This window comes from Melospiza melodia, chromosome 1 (genome assembly GCF_035770615.1).
Source record: "Melospiza melodia melodia isolate bMelMel2 chromosome 1, bMelMel2.pri, whole genome shotgun sequence".
Classification (NCBI taxonomy): domain Eukaryota; kingdom Metazoa; phylum Chordata; class Aves; order Passeriformes; family Passerellidae; genus Melospiza; species Melospiza melodia.
The window spans coordinates 16,486,822-16,504,144 of NC_086194.1; the positions used below are offsets into that span (position 1 = coordinate 16,486,822).

General features: G+C 39.5%; 1 protein-coding gene across 4 annotated transcripts in view; it reads right to left on the minus strand.

Annotated features, from left to right (window-relative positions):
- Positions 1-17,062, minus strand: part of WAC (WW domain containing adaptor with coiled-coil) — a 51,804-nt gene extending 34,742 nt beyond the window's left edge. For 2 of the 4 annotated variants that reach the window (XM_063149235.1, XM_063149211.1), the window contains exons 1-3: positions 16,932-17,061; positions 16,770-16,806; positions 15,189-15,384 (exon numbers count right to left, since the gene is read on the minus strand). In XM_063149235.1, the coding sequence (XP_063005305.1) occupies positions 15,189-15,384; positions 16,770-16,806; positions 16,932-16,972 (274 nt within the window). In that variant the 5' untranslated portion in view covers positions 16,973-17,061. Of the gene's footprint in view, positions 1-15,188; positions 15,385-16,769; positions 16,807-16,931 lie in introns of all 4 variants that reach the window. The other 2 variants (XM_063149219.1, XM_063149227.1) reach the window with 2 other exon arrangements.
- Between the last annotated feature and the right edge of the window lie 261 nt (positions 17,063-17,323).

Sequence of the window (17,323 nt, forward strand, 5' to 3'; positions counted from 1 at the left end):
GACTGTCCACCCACATGCTCCATCCAGCAGGAACCCTGTCCTGCCTCAGCTGGCCTCAGCTGCACAAGAACTCATCGTGGCTGCAACAGCAACTGCCTCATGTCACCAGGACAAGTGACATGGGCCTTTACAGAGCTGGCCACAAATGCATGCTGATGGTGCAGGGTAATTACAGGTGTGGGCTCACCACCCACACCTCCATTCTGTTTTACACAGAATAGCACTTTATGTTTGGATGTGTACTCAAACTTCAGGAATGAGCATACAAAAGGACTGCTGAACTGCTGTTTGCTGTTGAAAAGCTTACAAGACCAAAGCAGATGATACTCTGGGGAACAAGAATTTTAGGCACTTCAAACAAGTCAAGGGCTTAAACACTGTATGTACACATGACAACCATATTACCAAATTACCTTTTTATACTGAGGCAGCAACGTTTTAGTATGTGGTCAAATCCATGCACAGCTCTCACCAAGGAATCTGACAATCCAGCAGAGAGCAATGCCAGCTCAAGTTGTGTGGGAAAGTTGTTGAGGATGTTTAAAAGGCCAGAAAGCAACCCACAAGCAGAGGTCTACCTCTAAAAACAGGGAGGTTCCCCTCACTTGAATGATAATTTGCAAAGCCTAACCCCAAGCAATTGCAAGGTGGCTGTGACTTGCCACCAGCTCTGCATCTCCCAGCTGCATGCCTGGCAAAGCTGATCATGAGAACAAGATTGCCAAGACTGGTCCAGACCCCAGAAACAGGCCTGACAGGGAGAGAGCACACTACTGTCCCTTGAGACAGCTCCTCATGGCAACTTCTCACCTTCTCCTCTTACAGTTAGACCTTCATTACTGGCTACACTTTCCTCAGGAAAGAGGAATGAAGACTTGGTTTTGCACTCCTTATTAGCGTATTTTCAGATTTAGGAATTGCTGATCTATATCTCTGATGCACCATAAGGAAATTCATATCGTGTTATAAATACTCCAGTTGGGTTTCAGAACTCCCCATGGAAATGTTTACTGCACAATCACAGTGAGTTTCCTCAGTTTAATCATTATTTTGAAAGCAGTTGAAGCTGGAAAGAGCTACTCCTAACTGGAAGATGGCCAACAAGGGCATCAGCCCTACAGTTATATAAAACTGTAGTGGTGCAACTGTGTGAGCAAGTCTTCCCTAGTGATTAACAAGTCATAGGGCAAGTCAGAGTCAAGGTTAAAATATCACAGCTATCTCCTAACCTTTCCAACAAAAATCACATCTTCCTTACTAATGCATGAAAATCACCAGAAAGCACAAAGAGCAAAGGTCTGGGAACCAATTCAAAATTGACTTAATGCCTACTGCAGATTTGAGATTCTGTTACACTGGGACTCATTTTAATGTTTTTGTAAGTTGTTTCCATATCCCAACTGCTGAATCCAAGACACTTTGAACGGCAACAAAAGCTCAAAACTATCCTGGACTTGAAAAACAGATTTAACATAGGCTGAAATAAGAATACTCCATTTTCCAATATAGTCAACTGTCCTTAGCAATTATCACAGTTAATTAGCATCTCCATTAACACCACTTCAATTCCGAAAGTATAAGAAGTTCAAAATTTGAGTTAACTAAAGATCAGACTTCTCTAATAAAGCAGCATCTGGTTTCCCCTCACTTCTCCCCTGCCATCTTCAAGACCCAACCCAAACTCCTTCCTCTCCAAACCCTGTATACCTACACTGGCAATTACAACATCCACCTGAAAGCACCTAAAATGAATTTTCTTGCCATTTGTTTAGAATTACCTAATACATGACTGTGCATTACCCACCATCCTCTGGCATCCAAGTATCTCAGCCTAATGAACTCTTCTTTGGTTCATAACATCACACAGTATCAGAATCATAAAGTCTTCTACTGAAATGCACACGTGGGAACAGAGAGACATTAGAATTGCAGTATACATACTGTCGTACCACACGACAGTTAACTTTACACAGTTCACTGCTGACAGAGCATTTATGTTTTCTTTATAGTCACAAAAATACCTTGTTAATATCCTAACTCTCATTTTGTCCATACTGAAAAGTGCCAGTGTAGATATAAAGTAAAGGAAGTTTACAAGTGCTCACCAGCTAGAACTCAGTGCTGGTCTGCTCCTCCAGCCCCTCTAGAGGGAACTGGGAGTCAGGAAGGGCTTTAGGAGAGTCACTGTTTCTGTGCCCACATACTGGGCATGTGGAAAGAAAGACTAGGCAGCAGAAAAGGAAGGTCATTACCTTTGTGACAACTCCATGCATACTTTCTATGACTCCATGTTCCACCTTTCAGTTAACATGCAATCAAATTCATGAAACTAGATACTATCAGAATCTGAACCTCCTCAAAAGAACAAATACTACCAAGTGACAGATGCCAATTAGTTGTTAACAGAGAAAACTTGACAGTAAGATTAGTTTATGGTGGTGATATTATATGGGGATAACTAATTAAGTAGACTTCTTCAAAAGGTAAAAATTATAGAAATTTATCTAGGATAAGTCTAAACTAAAATGTCTAAAGTGTATTTTAACTGGCTTTGTTACTTCAATGCAAATCTTTGTGCAGAACACTTTCCAAAGTACTGCATATGGGAGGAAATAAAACAACACAATAGGAACACAGTACCCAACATGCCAGCACTAAGAGAACAGCCTATCATGGTCATTTTGATTTGCCAAATGTAAAAGTAATAAGACAAAACAATTTTTCTTCACTGCATTTTTATGTGGCCTAGTGTATTGAAATAAACATGGCTGCCTTCCACACGCAACCAAAAGCATAAAAACTTGCAATTTTCCTAGCAGAGCAGTGGCCTCAGAGAATACACCAACTGTGCAGTAACATTTTCCAGAAATTCATAACCTACTAAGTTGAATGAGCAATGCTTTGCCAAAGAAAGAAAATCTAGCCTGATCATGGTACTGCCCAACTACATAGTCGTTATGCCCCCCCAAATAAATGTTGTATACCAGTCAAGAAGTAGCTCTATTGAGCAAAAAAACTTACAAAGCCTCATTTCATTCCCTACCCCTCTGTCCTGCCACAGTGCCAATCCAGCACAGCCAAGTCGGTGCTGTTTTGCAATATCCGACTCACAGGGCAAGCATTCCAATGTAAAGAAGTTCCTTTTTCCCCAAGTTACAACTCACATAGAATTTCACAGACATCAGCCAAAATCATTGCTATAAACAGACCAGGAGTCACACACACATGGAGTGGCACAAATGACCAAATGTGGATGAAAGTGATACTGTAAACATATAGTTTTATTCATAATGGAATTTTTTTTTCTAAAATGGTAGTAAGAAAGTGACACCTTGAGAAGGAAAAGTGAGGAGCAGTAAACTAATGAAAGTCAAGGAGCCATTTTACTAATGCAACACTCAGCAAATGCAAAGGCATTACTGATTATTAAAATGAAAAAGAAAGTTAAATCTTACACATTGCATAATGTACAGTAAATTTTATTTTGCTATTTGCTGCTTACTTTTCTATTTTAATTAGCTATACTCAATTTATTTCAGAAATTGAAGCTTTAATTTTAGGGCAAACAGACCAAACTGCTCTAGAAAGAACACCAAGTTATGCCTGCCCACCAAAAAGTAAAGCAAAAGTTAATAAAATACCTTAAACTAAACTCAAACTTTCAGTTTTCAAATAACAATTCAGGGATTTACTACTCTAGCAGCTAACTGCTTTCCTAGGGTTGTACTTCAGCCTAAATGAGTAAAACAGCTTGGGTTCTCCTCACTGATAGAGCAGATGAACTTCTTTTTATACAACCATCCTATAATTTGCTCCTTTCCTTGTTACAGCTACAGCTTAATATTTAAATAATTTTGGGGCTGTTTTCCTTCTCCCCTCAGTCCACCTCCCAGCAGCAATGAGAAATCACTTTTCAACTTAGGACACAACTTGGAAAATTATCAGGTTCATTAACAAGGTCCACTGAATGCAGTGAGTTTCTGTATGATCCAATACTCAAAGGTCACAAATTATAGAGCTGAAAAAAGCCTAAGGGATGAAAAATGGATTTTCAGCACACTCCAGACATAATTCCTACTGATTTTCTTCTTCAAAGAAAATCAGTATACGATAGTTTCCTTCATATCTCAACTACTGAAATAACAATAAACAAAGACTGGATAAATAATTTTACCATCACCCATAAAGATGTTTATTCTTTACTTTGAAGTAAGGGGGTAAACAGTATCACTTGAAAGAATTTGCCTGTTTCTCAATAATTAAGGCAAATTCCAACCAGCTTCTAAACATTTCTGGTAAGACTTAAATGTTACTAAAATTATAATGTGCAAAGTGGATTTATGTGGATTTATGGGTAGACAAGTTCTTCAGATTAACATTTGTGATTTCCTCCCTATAGGGAACTTTAGATTCAGGTCACCTAATAAAATAAAAAATGCTAGCAGCATCCTCAACACTGCTGATCTACTAAGACACTCACTGCATTTGAGATGAATTGACTTGAAAAAAGCAGCTTAAGCAGCTTCACCCATGGAAAATGTGAGTGAGTACCATGAATTTCAGCAACAGTCATATTCCCAACTCTCTGGCTCATGACACCAGAAGATTTCAGTATGTTTAATAAAAAACCAAAATCCTTGTTCAATATCACTAATGCCAGTCTGAAGTTTGAACTGCAACACTAATTAACATGACTGTATTTGTACAAGGAGTGGGACATTGCTCTAAAAAGAAAGGAGGCAGGTTGAGAATAAAGCCAAACTCTGCTTTGCTCTGGACTGTGGCTCCCAAAACATTTCCATCTCTAATACAGTGTCAGAGACTGCCCAAGAGAGCTTCTTCCAACCTCAACTAACAGTTCATACAGAGACTTTTTAATTATTATATGCAAAACCAGATGTGTTAAACTGACAGCTAGGATCCTTACCACAAACTAATAACCATGTTATCTGAACTCCATATGGATCAGCTCAGCACATGGACAACAGACTGAACTTCCCCCTTCAAAGAGCTGCTCAGCAACACCACAAAACCCAAATGAGCCTGCCATGAGCACACTGTAATACAGCACTGAGAGCCAAGCTCAGTGAGGGAAGTCCAACAGCACCACAACACACTCTCCAACCTCCAGCAACATGTCCACAAAACTCATCAACTAAAATTAAGCAGAAGACTGAGACTTGATTCACATTAATTGTCAGTAGATAGTTCCAAATTTAGAAGTTTTTTCCCCTCAAAAGCCAAGAAAAACTAGACAAGACATTTAAAAAAAAATACATTAGTCATCTGGGGCAACAGGCACATACTCAAATGCTTCATGAAAATTAGGCCCAAGGGATATTGAAGTGAATAACAATTCCTTTAACATTGCAGGAGGGGGAGGGGGGCAAGCATTATAAATTTTACTTTTCATTCAAGGAGCTTCCTAAAGAACACAAAACATTGGAAGAACCGCTGATATTTATCAACACAACTCAGATGGGAGTTTCTCAAATGCAGACACTTCACAAAAACTGTATATTTCAGTATTTTTAGACTACACCAGCAGAGTAGGACTGTGAAAGACTGACACACCATAAGCCAGTCATCATGAACTGTAGTCTGATTAAAATCAGGGGTCATGCAAAACAATTTCTGCTTATAAAGGAAAAAAAAAAGGCAGTTGCCCAAACACAGCTCTGAGACTATTTCCCCTTTTTCTCTGTGTCTCCAGCACCAAATTAACATACCCACTCAGAAGCTCCAAACAGTTAACTAAGATATGACAACTTAATCTCCCTAACAAAATCCCCTGAGCAAAAATAAGGTTAACTAAAGACAAGGCCAGGTAATTTAGCAACTGTCAAATTTCTTTTGATGTTTTGAGGATAGTGTCTTGAGGACAAGAAAGTTTAAACAGAAAACCCTGTGAATGCAATATTACTTACAAATGAACCTGCACTGAATGTTTCCATTACTAGGCTTAGAATAAGGAAGGTGAAACCAGAAGTTTTTATACACATAGGTAGTGACACACAATGACAAATACTTGTGAACTTCATCCCATCTCAAGTTTCCTCCATCTCAACTGAGCATACACTATTGACAGCAATTCAATAAGTACATGGTGTTGTAGAAGTACTAAAAAAAGGGAGTCTCTGTTACAAAACATTACTGCAATCCTGCAAAAAGGATTGTCACACATAGCACACATATATCCTTAATCAGAAAGCTGTGGCAGAAACAATGTCTAACCACATTAAAATAAGGCAAGGAACAAAAGGCACCATATATTGACCTTCTTAAATGTGTCTTAAAAATAGTAACTGTAGGTCAGATTATCTCAAATTCTTAAGATACATCAAACACAATAGAAGAACCAACATCCCCTTCAATACTTCAATTCCTTGAGTGCTACTAATATTTGCTATTTGAAGAGAACTTTCTTTTCTTCTAAGACTATAGCTATGTCCATGTGTCAGTAAAACAGAGAAAGCCTTATTTCACCTAAAATTTAGATATTGACTGATCTGACTATAAAGAATTGTGGAATACTTCTGTTTTCAGAAAGATTATTCCTTTTTCCCTGGTCATGTTATTTCTTCACCACAAATGAGAAATCTAACTTGAAAATATTTAGTATTAAAAGCAGCAATTGGTCACTACACTTTTATATAACTTGAGACATTATTAGGTTTAGAAAAAATACATTTGCTGTTTTGGACATACTATGCCATGTGTATTTATTAGAGTACAGCTATGCAACAAGCATAATTTTAATTTCATGCCTATTTAATTTTCAGCTGGGAATTGTTTTTGAGAGATGCTGGTAATACTAAAATTAAAAAAAAGGCAAGTCAAATTACTTTATTACTTTCTGTCACACAGAAATTCTTCACTAATAAAGGAATGCTGGCCCACAGCTCTGGGAGGAAGCAAAGATGGCAAGCAAGGATTGACCTAAGAATTAATATATATAGTGGTGTGGTTTTAAAAAAAACAGATTCACAGCTATATTTTAGGCTGGCCCAGCTCAGCTTAACAAAGCTTAGCTCAGCTTAACAAAGGTATTGTGCAACAGGGCTTTCAAGCATCTACAGCACAATAGGTGACAAGACAATTCATCCCTCTTCCCATTAAGTAATGCTTAAATACATCAAATTCAACTGGTCTTTCCTGGAACTACCTTACTATAAAAAATCCTCTTCACAAAAGCTGTAGTTATGTTTACAAACTCAAAATCTATTTTACAATTATTTGATTGCCTAAGTGTCTAATTTTATTTCTCTAGTTAAGTAAACACTCTCAAAAGGACTAGACAAAAACTGCAATCATTATTATTGACAATGTCTAGGCAGTATGAGGTGAACTTTACACTACTTAAATTTGAAGAGGATCATATTATTTCTTGTATTAAAGTAAGCAGAAACAGCATTCTTTCAAATGAACAGTTTTTAAAATGAAGTCTGTGTTAATCTGTCAGCAGCAGGTGTCTGAGGAATCTACTCAAACAACTTAACTAGATGAGCTCTAAACTCCTCCCTATGTTATTCAAGGGGCACAGCTGGCACGAACATACCATCCAGAAGAACATAATTATGTGAAATAAACACAGCAGAAAAAAAAATAGGTAGAGCACATTACCTAACTTGTATTGTGGCATTTATGCACAAATGTGAATTACTTATTATATATCTTAATAAAAAAACATTTTTTGTGGGTTTTTCCACATTTGGGAGTGAATAGGTATGTTTGAAACATAAAAATGAGAACATAATTTCCTTTCTCTGTTTTTGCTAATGATAGACATTTGCTAACTGATAGACATTTGCTAACTCTGCTGCTCCAGCAAACTCAGAAACAAACCTAGAAAAACAATAAGGAAAACATAAAAAAGCACAATATTTACGAAATCTGGGAAACCACTGCAGAGGAACTACTCTGTGAAATATAAATCTGCTTCATAAAAGTATTTTCAGAAAGCCTGACATTAGTAAATACACATAACAGGTCACAGAAATTATACTGACAGGTATCAGAAAAGTAATGATAAAAGTTCAGACCAAAAAAAGAAGTTTTGAAGATTCCTGCTGCCCCTCAAAGACAAGGAATTTAGCTCATTTAGCACACTGTTCATATTTCTGGCTGCCTTTTCCTTGCCATGAAGCACTTCAAAGCTGTTTTACATCTCTTTTTTTTGAGTGATGACAAAAGGAGGGTATTATAATTTTTTTATCATACCTCGGCTGTAGAAACAAAACAAGTTATGTTTTAACATGGCAACAGAAACTCTGACAGACTGTTCCTTTGCATCTCTCCTTTGTAACAACAGCCACATTAAGGAACAGGTGATTATTCCAAAGTACTACAGAGCCTAATCACAGGTCTCTAGGCCTTATTTTTCATTAATTTCAACCTGGTAAAAAGAGTCAGTCATCTGCTCAAAAATTATCTCCCTTTTCAGTGACCTGAAGAATAGACTTTCCAACTGGACACACCAAGGGGGACCCTCATCACTGCCTACAAGTATCTGAATAGAGGGTGTCAGAGGATGGATCCCAGCTCTTCCCAGAAGCATCAAACAACAGGTCAAGAAGCAATGGGCACAAACTGTGGTGCAGGAAGTTCCACCTGAATATGAGGAAGAACTTCTTTACTGCCTGAGTGACCAAGCACTGGAGATGGTTGCCCAGGGTGGTTGTGGAGTCTCCCTCACTGGAGAGACTCAAGAACCACCTGGACACAATCCTGTGCCATGTGTTCTAGGATGACCCTGCTTGAGCAGGGAGTTTGGACCCCTGTGGCCCCTTCCAATCTGACCCACTCTGTCATTATCCTTGAACAGTATTCCATCAGTCACTTCCAGGTAGCAGGCAGTACAATTTGTGCCTTAGAACACGCAGCTTGCTTCACAAGCTTGAAAGTAGGGAGAAAAAGGGAGAGAATCCTTACTGAAGAGCTACACAGGGAATGATCTCTCTGTATAGCAAGAGGGTTTTCCCTGAAAATACCCATGAAATTGCATAAAAGCCTGACTTTGTAAACAAATGCAGTTACCACTCTAAGTTGGGTGCCATTAAATCACTATTATTCACAGAGAAGTTATTACAGCATCACCTCCCCTCTCAGCCAAAGCAGAGGCAGAGCAGTCTCTTCCAAGTTCTGCACAGCTTCAGTGATACTTGCCTTACTGGACACTTCACACTGAATAGGTAGAAATGGCCAGGAAAACAAATTTAAGCTGTCAATAAACAGTGTTTCTCTTAGAAAGCAGCCATGTCCCAAAACATGGTTAAGGAACAATTCTAATCAGGGGCCATTGGGGAATGCAGAGCAAAATGCTAACACAATTTACAAACTGGTATCTTTACTATGGCCTAGTAAGTAGCAGGCAGCTCATCAGAAATGAAAAGTTTTCATGACTTCTTTTCATCTTCAGAAAAGCAACCCAAAAGTAGAAGTTTAGTAAACTGTATATTCCATTTCTATAAGGTCAGAGGGAAGAAGCATATACTAAAGCATGATGCTAAGTAAAAATCATTCCCTTCTGACTAGCTCACATACCAAAACCACCCAAATTCACCAAATCCTGTATATTATCAGTTATCTTCTCTTTTCCAAAACATAAAATCTGCTTATGTACAAAAGCTTGCCAGGTCTAGCAGGCAGACTGACTTGAACATAATACATTTACAATCCAATGAATTCTAAAAACTAAGAGATATATTTGCTTAAACAGAACAATGATAAATGGAAACCTTCAGAGGAGCTATTTACACATCTGAATTCTATACTCTCACATATAAAAGAAAGTAAAAACAGTAAGTGAAAATTCCCAAAGTCCTAATAGCAAGAGGTTGGGAAGCAGCTGCATCAACAGGTAACAAACAAATAGCTCTGCTTATTAACATTTGATGGAGCCTCCATTTCAGATCAAGTCTCACACTAATACATCTTTACTCTAGCAACCTACACCAGATACTTGAACTTCATTAAGAGAAACAGAGGATTCCATCCACCCACATGAATAAAGACTTAGCATTTAATACCACCATATTAATATCACAATTCTTACCTAACATCAATAATATAAAATTAGGGGGGTTCATCTTCCATTCTATGCTAGTTAAAAGCAAGCTTTGCAGGTACTTTTCAAAAGCAATTTTCAATATTAACATTCTAAACCTCTAGATTTAAAAAGTATAAACACAAGTCAGATCTTTGAGTGTGATTCTATGAGCACATATTTTTCAATTTCTTTTCTACTAGAGATCCTCACAACAGAGTAACACATCTGTTGTTTATACATCTGATCCCACAAAAACTCACCTCAGAAGTATTGTCAAATCCACTGAGTAAATGGAAAGCTACTTTCTATCTAAAAGTTCTAAATTTGAAAGCAAATTTAAAATTAAAACCCATTCTGAAGGCAGTAGAACTAATAAAAAATAAAAGAAAGCTTTTATAAATATCAGAAAAGAGAAACTTACTCTTCCAATTTATTTTTTTTAACCCAAAGAAAAACTTCTAAAAGGTGAATGGTCCTCGAAGCAATTCTATTTTTCTTAAAAAACAAACCAGCCAACCCATTCCTCCTTTAAAGCCCACATTCAAGGAACAGTGAAGTGAATCACTAAATCTACACTTGGATATTAGGGGATATTCAAAGCAGTTTCATGAAGAACTCACTCTCCTTTGTGATCAGACTTTTCTCATCCCAGCTTTGACCATGCACTTATCATGAAAAAATGGTTTTCATAGTAATGAGTAACAGCAGTTAATAGTAACTACATGGATGGAATCCACTCCAGCTTCCCCCTGAACCCTTCACTGTGTTCCATCACTCTCAGACTTGCCTCTTTCCACCACCCTGCAATTTCCTCTCTACAAAGCCCATGGCCCGAGCATCTTCCATTCTCTTGTGGCTGCCCTAACACCCCATTCATTGTTTGTTTCCCTGGCCAATGCTCACACTAATTTAATCAGCAGTTCCCATTTGCTGCCAGGGCTGCCAACACAGGAACCTAACACAGCTCTCAGTTCAGGGCTGTTTGCTGTCCCCTTGCTATGAGGACTCTGAACTCCTTCAGCAACCAGTGGAAACAAAGCAAGTCAACAAAGAATGACAGAAGCTCCCACCACCACTTTGATAAAAATAGGAACTCATTGTTTAAAATATTTCATTCAGCCTCTAATAGCAGTAAGATTTTTAATCTTAGAACTGTATTAGTCAGTAACAGTGCTCACTGACAAATGATCTTAATTGCCAATTAAAAAAAAACAACAACTCACGTGCAAAAGAAACAGTCATAATGCTTCAATTATACTTTGGAATTTAAATTCCACAAGCTACAGTCAAATTTCATTAAAAGAGCCTGCACTGCACAACAGCACACAATTCAGCAGATTTTATGCTATGTACATTTACACTCTTCAGTTGTTATTTTAAGCAATTCAGTAAGACCATGGTATGAAGCAAAGTTTCAGAGTCTCTTAAATGCAAATGTAGTGAAACGCAGTATTTTCTTCACAGTAAAAACAATTGAGTACAGGTGGCTCAAGTGAACAAACCTTGTTTGTATAAAGTTCTACTGAGTATCTTACTGTGGGTCATTCTGCTCCATACAGTTAAGCAGAAACACCCTCTGCCCTTTTTATAACAAGGGTTGCATCCAGCATTTTTACTTTTAAATTGTATCTATTTATAGTTATGTATCTCCCTCTCATTATTCCCAAAGTTACCCTACTTATCTGGCCTCTTTATTTTCTTTCCTGGACACCAGTATCTCATCATTCATGCATTTTAAAAGACCTACAACAGCCTTCCATCCTCAAGCATCAGAGTCCTCAAATCTTTGTATTTCCCTTTTTCTTTAATGGAAACATTTTTCCACATCTACAAGGCCCTTCATAGTTCTATTCCCCATAAACAATGCTGGCTTTAAGTCCCTATTTGTTACTGTTAAGAAACTTCACACTTGAGCTGGTCTCATAAGACCCCCTAATCTCTTCAAACCCCACACTTGCCTATAGCAGCTGACCTATAAATAAGAGATGCACTGAGGGGGGGAAGCTGTTCATTATGTTTTGAACACTTGCATACAGAGACAATGCCCCCATGCACAGGGACCTGAAAGCAAGACCAAAGTTAAGGCACTTTTTTGATATGCTGCATGTACAAGTGCTCTTAGGAAACCAGGAATGTGACAAAAACTTGCAATTACACCATGGTGTTGAGTCCAAGGTAAACTTGGAGGTCTCTCTCCAGAGAACGAGTGTCTCTGTACACAGTCCCTTTCCACAGAAACCATGCAGTAAGCAGTTCTGAAAATGCTTTGTTTGCACTGGATCAGTATGGAGGGCTTACCCATAACACGTTGTAAAACCTTAATTGAATTTCTCCCCGTGGATTACAATTCTACAGAAGATTCTGCCATGAATATTACAAAAATAAGCTGTTACAAAAAATACCTTTATACACATACTAAAGATATTAATAGCAGGTGGTTCTACCATTTTTGACTAATTAATTTTCAGTCAATTCCTGCTTATATTTTAAATGCATACACTTAAATCTTGAAATGACATTTAAATGACATTTTGCATTTACCACAAAAACATGAACCAGTCATGACTGAATCAGTGTGCTACACCACTGAATCTTCCTGTTTCTCTTCAGAGCTAAAATTACTAAGAGATGTATAGGAGTTCTTTCCAAACACTGAGTTGAGAGGGAGAGATCAAGTTAAATTGGCTTTATGTTCAGCAGTAATATTCTAAATTTATGTCGCATTTTGTTTCCTAAGGTGTGAGAGAAGATATTGTTTGTATGGGACTTTAATTCAGTTTAGGAAAATAAATACTAGAGATGTTTCAATGAGATTTGCTAAGTTCAGCTAGATCACAGGAAGGCAGTAACACCTGTATTAGTTTCACACTGAGCAGCACCAATTTTAAAATAATGCACAGCAATTACAAAAAATAAAAACCACTCAGCTTCTTCCTTCCTCCATGAAGAATGCAAAAAGAGAACAAGACAGGCATTTACAGTAGTATCATAGCAAATTAGTAGTTCTCAGTCCTGTAAAGGCTTAGATGAAAAATGTTAGCACTTTTGTAATGTTTTTCTTTCTTCCACTGTATGTCTCTAATTGGAAAACTAAGGGAATACTACAGCAATAGCAACCCTTCAGAGTAATTCAATACAGAAAATGGTAAAATATTTTATTATGTCTTTTGCCTATTAGTAATATGCAAATGCTCATTACACTACAGCATTTCACCTATATTTTAACACCTACCTTCAATTTATACTGACAGAAATATTCAGTATATCAAAGAAAAATTAATACCCTTCTGCCCACATCTGCTCAGCTTTGGTTTACTACATACAGTACACAGGATTTAACATCATTTTGGTTGTTTTGACTACATTTTACAGAGGTGAAACTGTGGCCAAACTAACCTTACTAATGACACACACAAAAAAAATCACTTATTTACATTAAACAGTACAAATGTTAAACTTTTAAAATTAGTAATTTCCCTTAGACTGTTGAAGACTACTTCCTTCTTCCAGTCTGTTAACACATGATGTGAAAACACCTGCTTTCAGATCAGAATAAATGAAACTTTCCACTGTCTTAACAACTAGGAGAAGGTACAGGGGGATGGTTTTCCTTTCCTTCACAAAACTACAAACAATTCATTTTTCCTTCATCCTGACTGCATGCATACATGCTTCAGACCATGCCCCAGGTATTAAATCCATCTGGACCTTGTAAGGACTTCAGAATATCTCTCCTATCTTGCCACACTTCCAACACACAAATAAGCAGAAGCACTCCCCATATAGAGCCTCATCCTCCAGATGTTTTCATATATGCATGATTCCACTAAATGCAGCTCTGTTCAAGCAGAAAAAATTACTGACTGTAGCAAAACTAAGTAGAATTGGAAGAGAATGTGGTACTAATTTTTGGACAGGTGAACAGAAAATAAAAGAGGACACCTCTGTATCCTGTAAAGTAGCACAGAATAGCACCATATGGGCATTGCACATGCATTTAATTCTGAGATTACTACACTTTCAATTATTATCAGGTACAATGAAAATCAGTGTATTAACAAAAGAGGCATGTTCTTATAATGCATCTACACACTTCCATGACATTAACAGTGGTCTACAGAGCCTCAGCATTAAGTCAAAGAAGGAAAAACAAATAGGATTTATAAGAATAATTGGGTACCTATGAACACATTTGTAGTGTTAAACTAGTATGTCCTAAAAAGGTACTTGAAAGCTATTTCCTTTATTTTACTGTAACTACTATATCAAGTAAAAGTAGTGCAGCAATAAATGTGTATGTACATCAGAATTTGTTAGCTTTATACAGAACAAAGAAGCACTGATTTAAAGCTCCAAATTCTCTACTTGAATACTTCACCTTGTACCTTGACACAAAGACCAATTAACAAAACAAAAGAATTTTTCCAATTTCGGACAGCAAATGCAATTTTCTAAACTCTGGCTGTTTGTTACCTAACACTGTTTATTACCTGGAAAATCCTACTCTTTTCCTAGGAAGCAGGGATACAAAATAAGATCAGTTAAAATACTGGGGATATTACTACTGTTTATAAACCTGCAAAAACACAGGAGGCTGACTTGACTGTGAACACAGTTCTTCAAGCTCCTGTCAAGAAAGGCTCTAGTATGTGCTACCCTTGATCATCTAACAAGAGTTATACATAGCAGCTAAATACAAAGAAGATTTTTTCATTTCTGATGGGATTTAGTCTATGGAGCATGTACCTACACAGTACAGCACCATAATACACAAAGTTATTAAAAAAAATGCAAAACGGCAAACATTTATTGCTAATGAAAAATTCAGAAAACTATTTCATGTTATCAAACGTTGCAGTATGTCTAAATAAATGAGACATACTAGTTAAATAATAAAAAAAAAAGGTTCATTTAATCTTTGGGGCTGTAAGGAAAACCACCATATCTGTAAAATCAGGAAATTAAGAGGTGTTACAATGCCTCAATGATTGCTGCCAAATAAATTCCCATTTTGGGTTCACTGCAGTCACCCTTGCTGAGTACAAAGCACATTTAGTATAAGACATCACCTGAGTGATACTGGCTAATTTTAATGAGAAATTAGTGATTGCTTAAGTAAAAGTTTGTTAAGATAACTTACCACCATCCCTCTCTCTAACTCTGTGAGTATGCACACTTTTTGCTTTACTGTGCCCTGTGCTGTCACCGTATTTGTTTTCAGGGCTGTCCGAGCGCCGCAGCATTTTGTTTGGTGGTGAGGGATCTGTGGTGTCGCGCATCTTGTCATGACGGTGATCACCACCACTGGGGTGACTCTTGGATGAGTACTTAAGAGCCTGAAACACATTACAACAAAACAGGCACTGACATTAGATATGAAATTTTGGGTTTTTTTCTTCTCTTCCAAAAGTACTTTTAAAGCTTAATTAATTTTCATTTCCTATTAAAAAAATCAGCATTAGTCTCTTTAATTTTAATTACCTACATTAAAGCAACAAGTTCTGTAATTAGAACTTAAACCAATTTCTCCCACTGTTACATCCAATGCAACACTTTTTGTTAAGGAGAACCTAGTTTCTCTATCTTTTCACTGATGGACTACACACTTTCAGCAGCAAATGGGCCAGTTCTTCCACACTTTTGGGAGAAGAACTAGTCTCCACTTGTTATTAGGAAAACAAACCTACAGTTACACTGAATCAGTGTAGACTTTGAATATGCCCTCTATACTCTAGTCAAGACCACTCAGTTTCACCATTACCTTGAATTTCTGTGATGTTTTCTTCAGTACTAACACCCCTGTAACACGTGTAATTAAAAAAAATAATTCTAGAGGGCCAAAACATGTAATAACTCATTCTAAAGTCTTTACCAAAAATTACATGCTCTGCCTCACTCTAACCTGCTTGGTTCTGTGAACTCCTGAGTGGCAAATGTTTACATTTATGTGAACTGTCACTGACAGCTGCCTTGGACTGCCGTACTGCACTCCAGTGATTGAAATACACAGAAATGCATTAAAACAGTTCAATTCAGGGCCTACAGAGATCAATATCACAACATATGACTTTCCACAGACTGAAAGCTCGACAATTGGGTTTCTTCATTACACACAGCAAAGCGCAGTGTGCACCTTACAGGAACTGAGGCTATTGTCGGCAAGTCAAGGATTTGATGGTTTCTGAACATGCCCAGCAGCTGGCAACTGCAGAAATGAAGCCTCACTTGCAACCCCAAGTTGGTCAGGGTCTAAACCCGTGCCCTGCTCAGATTACAGCCCCCAGCAGTAGTTTTGGGGAGAAGAAAGGGCTTTGGGGAGGGGTTGGGGGAGGGGGCTGGGGGGGAGGGGGGTGGAAGAGTAAGCCTCCTTTTGTTTTTAGAAGAAAAACATTCACCTCTCCTGGATCTCCACTCCACCGCAGGAGACCCCGGCTCCCCCTCCCGCCCTTCGCACCCTCCCCGACTCCCAGGCCCGAGGCCCGCACGGGTCGCACTAGGCCGCTCCTGTTCGCCCCGGCTCCGCAGGCCTCAGCCGAGCACCGGGGCCCCGTTCCCCGCGCCAGGGCCGCCGCCGCCTCTCCGCCCCGCGGCCCCGGGCCCAGAGCGCCGCCAGGGGCCGGACCGGGCCGGCCGCGGCACCGCGGCCTGCAGTGGCCGCCGGAGCCTCTGCTGAAGTAGCACCCCCCCGCCTCCCCTGCTCCTCCTCCCGGCCCGGCGGTACCTGGTAGGGCTGCGAGTCCCCCCTGCGGTCGTGACAGCTGAGGAGAAAGCGAGAGAAAGACAGAGAGGCGTTAGCGAGCGCCCGTTACCGGCCCCGCGGCCGGGCCGAACATGGCGGAGGGGGTGGGGGGGGCGGCCCCGCGGGGCCGGGGGGTGAATTTACCCATCACTGAGTCTCTGCTGTTTCCTCGCATACATTACCATCAATGCCCGGCCTGTGTGTGTGAGGGTGAGGGGACCAGGAGGGCACGGCCGCGGCCGGGCCACAGGCGCCGAGGGGGGAGGCGGGGGCGGCAGCGCTCCGGGGGCAGGGGCGGGGGAAGGGGGCGGCTCGGGCAGCTCGGCTGGAGCGGCGCTCACGGGCCCATCGCCTCGAGAGGGGAGACGCTGGCAGCTCGGCCCCGCGCGCGCTGAGACACACCGGGAGCACCGACTCGGCCACCGCCTCCCCCCGCCGCGCCCGCCGCCGCCGCTCCAACTACATCCGGGGAACTCGGGCGACGCCGCGCTCGGTCAACGTCGGCTCTTTCCGGCTCTTTCCGACGCGCTCCGTCC